This window comes from Vigna unguiculata, chromosome 7 (genome assembly GCF_004118075.2).
Source record: "Vigna unguiculata cultivar IT97K-499-35 chromosome 7, ASM411807v1, whole genome shotgun sequence".
NCBI classification, from domain to species: domain Eukaryota; kingdom Viridiplantae; phylum Streptophyta; class Magnoliopsida; order Fabales; family Fabaceae; genus Vigna; species Vigna unguiculata.
In genome coordinates this window covers 28,472,839-28,489,543 of record NC_040285.1, presented here as the reverse complement: position 1 = coordinate 28,489,543, position 16,705 = coordinate 28,472,839, and the positions used below count along the sequence as shown (strand labels likewise).

General features: G+C 30.6%; 1 protein-coding gene across 1 annotated transcript; it reads right to left on the bottom strand.

Annotated features, from left to right (window-relative positions):
- Window positions 1–13,662: 13,662 nt before the first annotated feature.
- LOC114192003 (CBL-interacting serine/threonine-protein kinase 4-like) lies at window positions 13,663–15,305 on the bottom strand. Its single transcript, XM_028081505.1, has one exon. It carries the CDS (start codon window positions 15,200–15,202, stop codon window positions 13,883–13,885), a length of 1,320 nt encoding a protein of 439 aa, XP_027937306.1. The 5' UTR covers window positions 15,203–15,305; the 3' UTR covers window positions 13,663–13,882.
- Window positions 15,306–16,705: the final 1,400 nt, after the last annotated feature.

Sequence of the window (16,705 nt, the reverse complement as noted above, 5' to 3'; positions counted from 1 at the left end):
ATAAAAAATAGAATATATATATATATATATATATATATATATATATGGGTTACTTGATTAATTGTGAATATTTTAATAATTTAAACGAGAATGAAGATATGGCGGGGACGGGTATTATGGCGGGTATATGTACATCCCCATACCCATCCCCATACCCAACTGAAAAAGTCGGGGATTCCCCATACCCATACCCATACCCAGTCAATGCGGGGATTCCCCGTCAAAACGGAAACGGGTTCGGGCAATACCCACGGGGACGGGTTTATTTGCCATCTCTATAAGTAACCCTATATTTTTTTTTTATTTTTTATTTCTTCTAAATATTTGGTTTGTCATGAAACTCATTCGCATCTCCAATATATTTTTTATCTTATCATAATCTTTATGTAATTATGTTAAAATGATGTATGTCAATTAAAAAAAATTATGTCTAACATTTGAATATTTCTATTATTTTTTAATATCTTTATTTATTGTATATTTTCCTTTTTCACATGAGAATGTTTAATACTCTTACTTTAAGTGTTTAATAGCATAAACATTTCATTTATTTCATTTACTTGGTAATATAAAAACAAATCTTTACTTATTATTATTAATTTTTATTTCATTTCAAGAACTCTTTTATTTCGCTAAAACAATTTTTGTTATTTCTCAACCATTGAGTATATATGTTGATATTTGAAAAGTTTTCTTAGATCTCTAAGATATTTTTCGTCTTATCATACCCTTAATTATACATTTGTTTTTCTTTGTGCAATTCTTTCCAATAGTCTCCAAATTGTTTATAAGACACACATTTGTTAATTTTTTAATATTTCTATTTTTGTTTATTTTCATCATGTAGAATACTATTTCGATAATTTTTATCTAATTATTTTTTATTTTCTAACTCATTACAATCATACTTTAATTTTTTCACTATAATTGTATAAATAATTTTTATTTACTATAATATAAAAATTTAATGTAATTGTCATGAATATTTTTTTATCACCATCCAACATATATTGGAGTTTAAAAGATACAATATCTATGATAAAATTTTATTATGTTTATTATTTGTTCTTTGCGTCATTTTTTTAATCAACCATTGAGTATATATGTTGATATTTGAAAAGTTTTCTTAGATCTTTAAGATATTTTTCATCTTATCATACCCTTAATTATATATTTGTTTTCTTTTGTGTGATTCCTTCCAATAGTCTCAAAATTGTTTATAAGACACACATTTGTTAATTTTTTAATATTTTTTTTGTTTATTTTCATCATGTAGAATACTATTTCGATAAATTTTTGTTAAAAACAGATATGTCTAATTATCTTAACCGCAAAGGGATATGAATTGATTAACAAGCTTTTATATGGTTTAAGATGAATCTTGAATAAATATTTAGGTTTTAAAGCTCAATTAATCAATTTCGCAGTTCTGGGTTAATGGACTGTTTAAATTAATCAAGAAAGATTATGAGAGAGAAGAAAGAAGCAAGACACACAATTTATACTGGTTCGATTCAAAAAGAATCTACATCCAGTCTTCTCCTAAGTAACACACTTAGGAGGATTCCACTAAACAGAAAGGTTCCAAGAATTACAAGCACACCTATGTAATTCTAACCCCCAAAATCCAAGAACTTGATTCAACAATCAAGAACTCCCCCTAGGAGCAATGCATCCACACAATTGCACCTAGGCCTACACTTCAAGCATTGAAGCAACTGTAATCAGAAATACAGAAAACAAAACAAGAAACGAATACACCTAAGGTGTGCAGATTTGACTTGATGCTCCTTGAATCAAGCAAGATCCATCATGGTAGAATCAACCATAAATTCTTCTTGGATCTGTACTTGAGTTATCTTGCAGAATTTTCTGAAACTTTGTGTCTCTCAGATGGCTCTATCTCAGATGAAAACTGCGTGATCTTTCTGATTTTTTCCAGACCCAAAACAGATTCCAAAACAGCTTTTATACAAAGGTTTTTGCTGTCACTAATTCGATTAGCAATTTACCTAATCGATTATCGTGAGTATATTTTCACTTACTTTGTACCATACTTACAGCTAATCCATTAGTTAAAAAATTAATCATATGCAGAATTACACAGTAGGCCTGAAATACATTTGATAAAGAGAAGCTAATTGCCTAATGTATATCCTAACTGGACCAAGCTATGTTTTATCCTAGATCAGTAGACATCATCAAAACTGTTCTTCATTTATGGATGAAAGGCTCCCCTTCCAACAATTTTATCTAATTATTTTTTATTTTCTAACTCATTACAATCATACTTTAAGTTTTTCACTATAATTGTATAAATAATTTTTATTTACTACAAAATAAAAATTTAATATAATTGTCATGAATATTTTTTATCACCATCCAACATATATTGGAGTTTAAAAGATACAAGATCTATGAAATTTTTTTATTATGTTTATTATTTGTTCTTTGCGTCATTTCTTTATCAACCATTGAGTATATATATTGATATTTGAAAAGTTTTCTTAGATCTCTAAGATATTTTTCATCTTATTATACCCTTAATTATGTATTTGTTTCTTTTTGTGTGAATCCTTCCAATAGTCTCCAAATTATTTATAAGACACATATTTGATAATTTCTTAATATTTTTATTTTTTGTTTATTTTCATCATGTAGAGTACTATTTTGATAAATTTTATCTAATTATTTTTTATTTTTTAACTCATTACAATCATACTTTAATTTTTTCAATATAATTGTATAAATAATTTTTATTTACTATAATATAAAAATTTAATGTAATTGCCATGAATATTTTTTTACCACCATCCAACATATATTGTGGTTCAAAAGATACAAGATTTATGTTAAAATTTTATTATCATGTTTATTATTTGTTCTTTGCGTCATTTTGATCAAGTGATGTATTATAACTTTTATTAGTGTATAAAATATAGATTCATTATAATTTAAAAAATTGAAGTAAACAAACATTTAAAATATATTTTAATTTAAATATTTTTTTCCTTTTATATTTTTTTAAAAATATTTTTTCCTTTTATAGTTTTTTAAAAAAATATTTTTAAAGTTTATCAACTAGGTTTCATTAATGTTTGCAAATTTAATAAATATTTGGTTCTCATTAAATTTTATTTGATATTCTAATCTAAAATGTAAACAATTATAATTTATTTCAAAGTATTTGATATCAAAGAAACAACCATATTCCTAATATTGAATATTTGATAATATTATGTTTCCTTTACCGTAATTTTTATTATTTTATAAAAATTAGTTAAAATTAATATTAAAATAGTAAGTAAACGGGTACGGGTATGGGTACGAGATTATACCCATTACCCGGTGGGATGGGAATGAGACAAAAGTTTGATACCCATTGAGTTTGGGTATGGGGATGAAGATAAATTTTTGTTACGAAGATAGATATGGGATAGTGAAACCCGTCCCCGCCCAACCCCGTTGCCATCCCTAATTCCATGCAAATAATGTCCACGCTCGTTGACGCTTTCTAATTTCCAGCAACTATTTTGTATACTTCCTCTCTAGATTGATGCTCTCCTCTTTTTATTTTTTGTTTACTCTTTTTCCAAACTTGATTTCCGCAAATATTAAATTGATTATGACAAATAAAGAAATTGAAAAAGGAATGTTTATAGAAGAAAAAGCATGCATAAATTAATAACATTTACAACAACTAAAGGATTCCGCAAACAAAAAATTCCAAAAGAAAATAACCACGTAAAGCGAAATAGCAATATTTCGGAATAACAAAGGCGCACACTGAAAAAAAAAACAAAATTTGAAATGCAAGAAAAGAGAAGCGTAATTCAGTAAAAAAAGGACTTGAATGTTGTACTTAGTGAAATGAGAGGCATAATTAGGAAAAGCCCAAGAATTTAAACCCTGTTTGTTCCTTATTCCATCATATAGCTCCATGCCAAAACTCCTGCATCCTATAAAATTTCTGGCTCCACCTCCATCAAAAACTTTTGGAGAAATTTGATAGGGTGTAGAAATCAATAGCCTAGTTCCATAACCTTAGAGGAATATACACTAACTAAATGTAAAGGACAATTACTTTTTCAACCTCTATGTTCTCTTCTTGTGCTTCAATGAAGGTGTTCGAAATGAACTTGAATTGTGAAATTCAAAAACATGTTCAGAATTACATATTTAAAAGTATTTTTCAGATTGAATAACCTGAAAATGTATTTTCTTTCAATGCAATGTATTTGAAATTATATAATCTAAAATATATTTTCATATTTCTATATTTCTAATACTCCATTGCATATATGAAAAATGTAAGAGCCTACCAATTTCTCAAGCCCAGAATCGTATGTTGGGTTAGAATAAGAACTTGTTATGGAGTTTCTTCCTGCACTCCTTGTTTTTCTAACTGCACCCATAATGTTTTGAAATGGCTAAATTAGTCTTTGACTATTGACTAGGTAAAAACCCCATTTCTCCATGCAGCATCCCTAAGCAGCTTCCTTCCACCTTTGTTCAGCCGTGATTTTTCTCTCCATTATTACTGCGTTCCACTAAAGCAAGCACCTTCATTGTCACGAAAGCCTTCATATCCTTCTCTTTTAAAGGTAACTAACTAACTAACTAACTAACTATATATATATATATATATATATATATATATATATATATATATATATATATATATATATATATATATATATATATATATATATATATACTATTTACTTGGAAAGCAAATCATTTCATTACGAGACAGCAAACACGTAGTTCAACTTGTTGTTCCTTTTCATCTTTCTAAGTACCTTCTCTTTAAATTATTATTATTCCAGATTTCATGTGGTAACATCCCCTTTCATTAGACTGATAAATTTATCACGAAACAATCGAACATAAAGTTATCTAAAGGATAAAACTTTGCTCAAGAGTATAATATGAAAATATATCTCATTGCCGCAACTTATTTATTTGTTTCTTTATCTTTAATATAGACTTATTTTAAATTTTGAAAGTATTTTAAAGTTTTGTATGAATGTACCTAATATGAATGACAAAAAGAGACATCGGCGGGTCAACCCGCCATATACATAACTTAGGCCCAATTATCTCTAACTTGAAAATTTGTAAGCAAACATATTAACAATGCACTACTTATAGTTAGAGATGGCAATTCAGGGCGGTTAGGCGGGCTAGTCTGCAAGCTCACACAAAAAGATGCGAGGCGAATTGGGATGTTGAACTCGCTGACATATAATGACCCGTCCCGCATAGGCTTGCAGCCCGCGTGGGCTAGCTCGCTGGCCTGCTTACAAAATTATATGTTATCATTTTTTTAGTTTTCACATCATTCATCATGTTCTTTCTTTAAGTTCCTTTTATTTTATTATTATTATTTTTTATTATTATTATGTTTATGTATAATCATTGTATATAAGATAATGATTTTAATTTTTAAATATGAAATATTTTTTTATGCATTTTGAAGTAGATGTCTTGTAAGGTAACATGTTGTTATTCTACTTTAGCTATAATCTTCGTTGTTATTTTTCTTGTCTTTTATCAGGTAAACTAACTAGAATTATTTCGATAGAAAATGAATATCAATTATTATGAAAAAAAAAAATTATTTTGCTCAACACAAAAAAAAAAATCACTTATCACAAATGCGGACTAGCCTGCGGGTCGGGACAAGCCAGAAGAGTGAATCTAAAATTAAATTGCGAGACGAACCAAAATGCAAGACAGACCAAAACGGGCTGGACTGACCCGTTTTGCCATCCCTACCTGTAGTTGGCGCAAGAGCCGTGGAGGATGAAGATGAGAAATGAAAGTGTTGTTCTCATTCCTTTTAACTGTTTTGTTTTTTATATTTAATAATATATATATATATATATATATTAATTTTAAATTAAAAAATATAAATGCGATAAATTATAATTATTTTTTTCTTTTGTAAAAAGAATTTTGTTTAAATATTATTGTTGTAATTAATTTGACTGAACACGCACGCATATCCTGCAGTTCGACTCCTTTTCATGACTCCGTTTTCTGATAGGGTGAAAAATGACCCTATTCTCTCTAATTGGGCCGGGTCAAAGCCCAAAAAGGCTTTAAAAAAAGTGGGACATTGTAATCGGTTATCCGCATATGTTAACTGCTTATCAGTATACGCTAATCACATACTTGTAAGAGGTAATCACATATCTTTACGAGATAATCGTATATCTGTATAAGTAGATCGGTTTCTCAAAATACAATAGTCATCATATCATTTTCCTAATTAATAATATGTTTGGAAGTTATTTTTACTTTATTTCATTAAGCTTTATTGGATAGCTGATGACAAAACCTTACGATTTATATAACAATGGTTTAACACCATTTGAAACTTCAGTTGTAAAAGCAATTCATACACATGTACTTAACAAAATCTTGTTTAACAAGGAGTGATGCTAAAAGGATAAAAACGTAATTTCCCGAGGTTGCATTTCTTCGGTTACGCTTATTCGTTTTGTTCATTTTCTTTCTTTTCGTTCTTCCGTTTCGTGGGTGTGAGCATAGGGTTTTTTGTGGTTGTACTCATATCGCCGCGACTATTTTTTGTTGCGTCCTACAATCAATCTCGTTCTTGCGGTTGTAAAACTAATGTTTGTATGATATACAATACAACAAATTTGATTAACATACACTGTAGTTATAATTTGGAAAAATATATAACAAATTGATTATGTTATATTTTGGATTAAAAAAATAATTTATTGATTTTAAATATTTGATTATATTATATGCTAGAAAATTTTATCTATTCGATTTAAATTTTCGTCTTTTTCTTACATGTGATGGATACATTTATTTTGAAAGGATACTATATTTTTTTGGTAATTTAAGTTTTAATTTGTAACATCCCAATTTAGTAGAATAATTCTAATAAATAAAACGTTGCAGGGTTATAGTATAAAATGAAGCACCAACATAAAACATATAAGAATAATCTTCTAAAGTTATCCATAATATTATTAGAGGAAGAGTACTAAGGCACAAAACATTGGCCATAAGCTTAACTTGAGAGTGCTCACAAAGCAAGGAGTTGCAAAATAAATAAATAAATAAATAAAATGGTATGACAAAAGTTGCTCAAAAGAACACCAGCTATCATGCCCAAAACAAGACAACAACATCACTATCATCAGAATGATCTTCAGGAATCTCCACGTCTGCTCACACCAAGGATTTGGTGATCATCGCAAAAAGAAACACCACATAAGAAAAACACAAGCAAAAAGGTAAGCTAGAGATCAAATATTTAACATGTTATTGAGCAAGCATATTATAAAACAATATAGACAAGCAAAGCAGTAAGTACCCAAAACATGTGAAATCAAACAATTGAAGGACTCTCTAACTCAATATCCGGATCATACTCTTGATATAGAATTCTAAAATTCTAAAGGAAGTATGCACCTGTGCTGGTTTCTAAACTCTGCAGAGTCTAGACGCAAGGGGTTATCACCCAACCACACACAGGGTTAATCCTCTAATGTCTTGGGCCCAATATGTCCCAAGATTAGGACCTCCTGCCACTCTCACCACATAAATTATTCTACTCCATGTGAGCATGAATAATTTGTAGAGTTCAGGATACCTTCCTTTATCTAGACATCTCCTATATCAAGGTATACACTAACCACCATCACTAAGAGTTTCCCTTGAAACTCTTTTACCAACAATTTTCACATGCCATCTCAATCATTCAAGTCTCATGCCAAACCACCACCAATCAAACAAGTCATGTTTTCCATTTCATACTCAACATAACAAGATTTCATTTAATCTCATACTTTATAAATGCATACCATGACATACATATATCACAAAATAGTATTCATCCCAAATAAATGAGTGCCAACATTTAAGTGCCTACAATTCCATGCATAACACACAACCATAATTCTTACACCAAAATTTTTAAGTAAATTTATTATCACAAAACCAAAATTACTGCAGTAATGCGTGACACATTTCTCGAGCTACACATATCTAATCGACAATCCAACCGGTCAAACCATAAAATAACATGTTACGAATCAAATGTCAAAATTTGAGCTCAATCCAACGGTTAATGAGTCGGGAAAGTCAATTTTATTAAAACTGCGCATATCAGAAAAATACACCGTCACCCAGCGATCCAAGGAACTCGTCCAACGACTGTGCGATGCATCAGACTACAAGAAATGACGTCAAACATCACAGTTTCATGAATATTTGAACCCCTAACTCAGAAATATACCAAAACTAAAGTTTTCCAATCATTTAAGCATGAAACAGAAATGAAAACAAACCACATATTTCAAAAACGCAAAAAAGAACCTAGCTTCCCTTACCTGAAAAAAGAGGGCTAAAGGAAACGATAGCCCTAACAGAAGCTCACCACAGCTCAACAACAGCTTAGGAAACTGAAATAAGAGACATAAGAGTATGAAAATAACTTAGACTTATAGAGATTGATGTGAGACTAAAGCTTAGGAGCTGAAAACGAAAGGAACCAAGAGGAGGGATCAACTTACGTGGTAGAAGGATGGTTCAACTTTTGAAATCGGGGGGTTCGTTCAAGCCCTAACAGAGCTTTCTACTTCAGCACAGGAGACACAAGAGGGAACTGTTTATGTGAAATGAGGTAGAATAGAGAAGTGAGTGACTGAGAGGGGTCTTGGGGTGCCAAAGTGGGCTGAAGTTGGGCCCTCGAAAAGGCCAGACCCAACCCTTTTTACAGAATAGGGGTGTAAAAGAAAAAGAGATCTCATATAATTTATATATAAAGAATTACTTTTTATATTCAAATTATTAATACACATTGTATATTGCATATTGATATTAATATTCATAATTAAAAATTAATTTTAACGATAATTAAAAAGTATTTATTTCTATTATATTTTTTGCTAAATATTTTATATTTAATGTCTCAAAATTTTTTTTTGTAAATAATTTTTCTAAACTTTTTCTTAAATTTATAATTAAAATAATAAAATATGGGATTATTTTTTTTTCTGAACTTTTAAACTCTGCCTTGTAGTAAAAAAGCTCATCTACATATTTCGTGTATTTCCCTTTGTTATTTTTTAATCAAAGCATGTTGTTTAAACTATATTTTTTTGTTTTCAATTAACATAAGTCCTTTTTATGTTTTCCTTAAAATTATTTACTTCAATTTTTTATATTAGTTAAAATATTGATGTGATTAAAAGTAAGATATTCACTAAATGCAATTATTTTTAAAAAATTTGTAATATATTTATCATTTAATTTATATATATATATATATATATATATATATATATATATATATATATTCCGGCAAATAAGGTAAGGTGTTAATTCGATAGGAAAAGAAGATAATAATGTTGAGTTTTTGGATTAAAGTGTAAAGAGAAAATAGTCACAAAAACTACTGGTCTCCTTCACCAAAGAGAGGCTTTCAATTTATAGTAAAGAAAGACACACGTACCAATTTTTTCTAGACATGTCAAAATGAGTCAATCTGATTCATACATGTTCGTTTATCACGAGCCGGGTTAAAAATAAATGAACCCAACCTGACTCATTTTATAATAAGCCAAAAATTATGTAATTTAGTTCAACCTGGTGGATTGGCTCACCAACTTAAATACAAAAAAAAAATAGTTATTTATTTATTTTAAGTATTTAAATATTTAAATAATTTTTAAGCAACTCATGAGATGACAATCACAATAAAAACAATCATCAATGTCTTCATTATGCTCACCACTAATATATGATGAATTGTTTCCAAAAAAGTGTCCATTTAGTTCAATAAAACATGGCTAATATTACACATTTTTTGTCATGTTATTCAACAAAATATAAATAAAAAACTACACATTTTTGTCATGCTAATTTAGAAAAAATTGTTTATAAGATGGTTGCTCGAGTAATTTACTATAAAGATTATAGTATCCTTTTATATCTATTTGGTTGCTCGCGTCGTAGTGACATCCACATCCACTTTCAAATAAGTTTAAAAATAATATTAAAAATTATGAAAGATTCAAAAAATGAAAAAAAAATATTAAAAGAAAAGAATTTATTTTGAGTGTCTGTCCAGCCTTTCGCGTTCCGTGACACCAATTTTAAAATAATTCAAAATACTAAAATTTAAATAAAAAGGTTTTCAAAATTATCAACAAAAAAAATCAAATCATTTTTCAAATAGTTTTCGGAATAGTTTTATCACAAAGAGCTGTGTAACCTGATTCTCCATTGTAAATGGAGATACGTAGGAGCGAGGATTAATCCTTGTCGGACACAAAAAATCTCAAAAAATTATTTTTGTTTCTTTTGTACATTCTGTTATTATTATTTTTTGGGATAAATAAACATTTTGAAAAAACTACATTCTTTTGCAAGTTTAATTAAAAGTATCTTCTTATAACGGACGTTGTTGGATGGTAATACTTTTCCCAGTAACCGACTCTCGTACCCAAAATATATTTTTTTGCATAACTTTTCTTATCTTTTTTGTTTTTCCGTAGTTTTCAAAAATAAACTATGATAACGACTCCAAATTATAGTTGATTGAACTTTTATCTTTGGTTCGTCGTTCGTCACGATTTTAGTTGCGACACATGCTTAAGCTCAAATACAAATATTAATTTAAATAATAATCATAGTAATTATACCGGTAATACCAATTAATAATTAAAGAAAATATTTGAATTTAATATAAATATTAGTAATAATATTAATATTAAAATTAATAGTTAAAGAAGTAAGATAAAATAAAGTAGAATCGGTTATCAAATAATAATAAGTAGTAATTGATGACAAATCTTGACCAATAGTTTTTGGGACCAAAATAATATATTCACAATTTATCATTCTTAAGTTGTATTTGATATCGGCTCCATATTAAATAAGTTTTGGTAATTTGATCATTTTCATTAATTGGACATTCTCATATTTGAGAATGTTTCTTGTATCTAGGGATGACAAATAAACTTGTCAAGTGGGAATTATCTGAATCCGTTTTCGTTTTGATGGAGAATCTCCACATTGACTTGGTATGGATATGAGAAATCCTGACTAACTTTTTCGATTGGGTATGAGAATGGGTATATGGATGTACATATCCTGTCCTTGTTTAAATTATTAAAATATTCACGGTTAATTAAGTAAACTTAAACATATATATTATTATACACTTTATACTTTTTTATTTATTCTAATTGTTTGATTTGTCATGAAATTCATTCGCAAATCCGATATATTTTTCATGTTATCATAACCTTTATACAATTATATTCAAATGATGTATGTCAATTAAATATTTTTTATGTCTCACATTTAAATATTTTTATTTTTTTTAATATTTTTATTTATTGTATATTTTCCAAATTGAAGATATATCAATATCATACATTAATACATTCAAAGATTTTGTACAGGTAACTTATTCCATCATCTCATAATCATCAGACGTGAAAAATTTGGCATTCATTTCACTGATATATTTAATGAAAAAAAAAATTCATCGATATTTGGAATTAAAAATTATCGGTGAAATTTACTCATAGAACTTACTGACTGACGTAATTAACCATTAGATAAATTACTAATAAAAATATTTGTTAATAGTAAAAATTATAATTTACAAATAGATCTTACCAATAAATTTAAATTTTACCGACAGTTTTAATTATTGACAAAAATATCAGTCAATAATTTAAATTTTAAAATTCATCAAATCAATTAATATTAATTTTTTATTGACCAAATTATTTTCTTCTATGTTAAAACGAAAAAGAAAAAAAATTAAGAAAGAACTTCGACTAATAAGTTGTACGAGTAAATATATAATGCTAAAACACGACTCAGTACGAAAAAGTTTTAATAAAACTTTAATAAAAGGACGGTCCATCAGCATGTTAGAATTTGGTATATTTCCAGCAACATTCTATATAATAATAGGAAATTAAGGATATGAAGATAAGTGGTCCCTTTTGAATTAAAGCCATAATTGTGGTTTAAGAGAAGGAATGCAGGGATAAAAAGGGAATTTACTACTTCATGCATAATCTTCTACTTGTAAATATTTTAATGCTGTTCTTGAAATCACTAACACAAACAGACACATTTCTATTTATCTATTAATATTTAATCTTCTTGTATCTATCTTCTAGAGCTACATCCATAATTTGTTGTTTTCAGCCAAGCATTAACATTATTTCTTCTTTGTTCAATGTCAGCACCGAAGTAAGGTTCGAAGCATTCAGAAACTACACACAAAACAAAATCCTAAATCTTCACATAGATATCTCATTTTCTATATTTTTATAACCTTGACCATCTTTATACATTTTTTTTTGTTTTAAATGTTTGAGGCCCTTGCAAGTCTATCATTGTCTACTTTTTTTTTGTCAATTTATGTATTATGAAAGTATTTGGCTCTTACATTTTTAATGGAATTTTTTTTTCTGTCCCTTATATCACACGATTTCGCTAGTGTGCTCTTAGTGTTATGTTTTTCAAAAATTAAATCATCAATATTAATTTTTTAATGTTGAGATTTAAAATTTTTAAATCTCGACATTAATTATTTATGGGAAAAACTTTATATTTTCTTTTTTCCCCAAAATTTGATTTTGTAATACAAAATTAATTGTAATTTTCTCTTTCCAATGAATGTAAAATAAGGTTGCTAGTTGTAGAAAAAGAAAAAAAAGAAAACTATCTTTTGTTATATCTTTTGTTATTTTGGGAATCTTTCATATCATTCATGACATGCAGTAATACGGTGATAAAATATGTATGATTCAAAGATACAGAAAATGCGGTTCCCCCATTCGTTTACACTATCATGAGTTGCTTCAATATATACAAATTGACTATTCTGACTTCCTATATTCTGTGTATTTGATTGAGTAGGGTAACATGCATCTTTTTCAACCATTCTCCACCTCACACAAGCTGCAGTTCTTGAGGCTTTTGCTTTATATTGCATCCACATGATTACACTTCCTTTCAAATATTGTATTATTATGAACAGTACTTCATTAACAATTATTTTATACATGCATTCCTTGGAGCCTTGGAGCCGTTGAAAGTTGCTCAACTTGCCCTTTAGGACCTCTCCACTTTGTAACGCAGGTCCCAATAATTCTTGGATTCAACCGACTACATGGTTTTCAATATATATAAATATTATTGTGTCTCTTTCCCGAGTAACTAAACTCGACGGTGCCCTTGGAATCAAGAAAAACAATATGTGTATATAAATAACTCTTATGTATAGATAAAGACAGAGAGAGAGAGTAGAGCTTAAGTTTTGTAAAGTTTAAGGATCCACTCTCTTCTTCTTTTTTTCACTGATTATTCATATTTGAAACAACTTCATTTGCCTGGGATTATCTTGCCCTTTAATAAATTGTTTACTTTTGTTTTGATTTGGTTTTGTTGTAACAAAGACGTAGATTTGATGAGGCAATAGATATTTATGGGGGAAATGATTTGTTTTTGCATGGATAAGCATTCTCCATCCAGATACCATCCAGATACGGTCTGGATTAAGGTGATAAGTAGTTTTCATAGTTAATAAGCACTACCTAGTGTGGTACAGTAGCAAGTAGGCAGGAAGAGACCGTTCCCATGTAGATGATAAGAAGTAGTAGTATTTTTTGTTCTTTTACAAAACATCATAAATTAATACACCAGTAACTAAGCTACAAACAAGCGATACAATGAAAATAAAAAGAAAAAGGATTTGGTGACAAGGCAAACATCTAAGTTGTTTAGTAAAAAAACAGAACAGAGTAGGAATGAGAATAGAGCTGTACATATGCATGTTTGATTGATTGATGGTAAGATTAGTTCAGGATTCATCGTTGTGCCAAGAGAGAACGAGATCTTGCAAGGCATTTTTCCAATCACCCCAGTGATGCTCTTCGAACTCTAAGGCACCATCCACGACCTTCACCGCCACCAGAAGAAGCTGATCGGGCACAATCTGAAGCACCTCAAACACCAGAGCCACCTTTCCTTTCAACAACGCAATTGCACCGTTAATGGTTTTGCCAGCCTCAACCTTAAACCCCAAAACCCCACCCACTTCCTTCACCTTCTCCTCCACCACCTCCACGCGCGCACTCGAAGTGAATCTCTTCTCCCTCCTACTACCACCATCCGCCGTCGTTTCGAACAGCCTCGTTAGATTCAACCCCGAAGACATCGATATTATATCAAACGCGTTCACACCAGAACACTTAGCCCCTTCGTAGTAACAACCCTTCACATAAACGTTATCCCACCCGAACGCGCTTTCCTCCGCCGTTTCCGGTTTCAATGATTTCTTGAACCACGGGTTCCCAAACAGAGCCTCCAAACCCATTCTCGTTTCCGGGTTCGGGTCCAGTAATTTATATATAACATAGCGTGCCGGTTTTGTTATCCAGTCAGGGAACTGGTAATCTCGCCGGGAAATCTTCTTGTACATCGCCGGAATGTTCGTGTCGTCGAACGGGAGGTAGCCCGCCAGGAAGACGTAGAGAATAAGGCCGCACGACCAGGCGTCGGCCTTGGACCCGTCGTAGCCGCCGTTCTGGCGGAGGATCTCGGGCGCTGTGTACGCTGGCGTACCGCATGCGGTGTGGAGAAGGCCGTTCTTGAGATGCTCCGGCAGAGCGGAGAGGCCGAAGTCGGAGACCTTGAGGTTTCCTTCGCCGTCGAGGAGGAGGTTCTGCGGCTTGAGGTCGCGGTGCGCCACACCGTTGCGGTGGCAGAACCGGAGCGCGGAGACCAGCTGCTGGAAGTACCGGCGCGCCGTGGATTCCGGCAAACGGCCGCGACGGGCGATTTTGGCGAAGAGCTCGCCTCCGGCAGCGAGCTCCACGATGAGGTGAATTTTGGTCTTCGTCGCCATAACCTCGTGGATTTTAAGTATGTTAGGGTGGTGGTGGAGGCGGCGCATGGCGTCGATCTCGCGGATTATGCGTGGCTCCATGCCGGCGTCAACGGTTTTGGATTTGTCGATAATTTTGACGGCGAAGGTTGCGCCGTCAATAAGGGATCGTGCCTGGTAGACCTTGGCGAAGCTGCCACGGCCGAGGAGGCGCGTCAGCTGGTATTTCCCGAGGATGGTGAGGGAGCGCGGTGACAGTGGCGGTGATGGTTGCTGTTGCAATGGCGGTTCCATGGTTGTGCGTTGTTCAACGGAAGAGTGTTGTAGCCCACGGACAGAGTGTGTGGGCGAAAATTTGGGTTTATATAGAAGTTTTGGTGTAGGTTTGGGATGTTTCGCTTTCACCGGGGAACTCTAAATTAAAATTTTTTTTTTTTTTCTGAATGACAATAAAATCTTTCGTAAAAATAGAGATTTGGGAAATAGAGAGGAAATTATGGTGAGAATCTAAACTTAGAACAGCGTTTTGAGCGTAGTATATTATTAGCTGGGGCTTGGTGGTGAGTCTATTTACCAACTGTTACCAGAAAACACTATTGATCCTAGCCGTAGAAACAAAGTCCATGCTTGACTACATCACTTTCTACATTTTAATCAAGTGGAGGACGTCACTCACTTCCATATAATTCCATATAAGTTCTTAACCCAACATGCTAAATACCATTTTACTTTTACTTTCAAATATCTCTACACATTAACTGAAATACACGTCTCTCCCATTGGCATGCATTTCTAATACTATTAATCATTTTTAATGTAAAGGGATTATGAAGTGTGAACTTTTGCAAGTTGTTTTGGACTAAATCATGGAAGATAACATTGTTTTAGTTTCCAGGATGAAATTTTAAGTTTTACATAAAAAATGACTTTACAAGCTTAAATTATTTGATAGAGATACTTTTTTTCTAAACAAAATAAAATAAAAGATACTTTATTTTGAACCGAACTAGGTTATGCATTCCCAAATGTTGATTGAAAACTCTCAAACAAAATTAGTTCTTTTGTTAAAAATTAAAGACTCAATCTTGGATTCTCGGTATCAAAATCTATTTAAAGAAAGATATATTTCTCCATAAATATAATTTTCCATAACTATATAATCTAAAATCAGACTCTTTAAAGATTTAGCTTAATTAATGAAAATGAAAAAATATATATATATATATATATATATATATATATATATATATATATATATATATATATATATATATATATAAAACGGGTAGACTGTTTGCACAGAGTTGATTAAACTTGTGTAATATTTTGATTAAATTAATATCACTATTGGTTAACTATACATCTAATATATCAATTAATATATTAAGACATTACATATCTACCACAAGACTTTCTGAAACTTCTATAATCCCAACCAACATTGCAATAACCAAAAAGTGACTTATCCTTAATTCAATTATAACCAGCAAAAAGAGTTCTTTTTCTTATTCAAATAACACTACTTTTATCTACATCTATCAATATTTAATCATATCATCCTAAAAGTGTCCATCAATTAACTGTGGTTCAATTTTTGATGACTTTATTTTGTTCTTGATATCAAACTTGAGCAAGAATATTTAAGAAAAAAATATATGAAATTTAATTTGATTTATATTGTGAAATATTTTATAAATAAAACAATCATAGAAAAAGTGGGAATAGAATGGAACAAAAAAACAGAGGCAGAGAGTGGCAGAAATTAAATAAAGAGTTGTTGGTGTATACAAGTGCCGA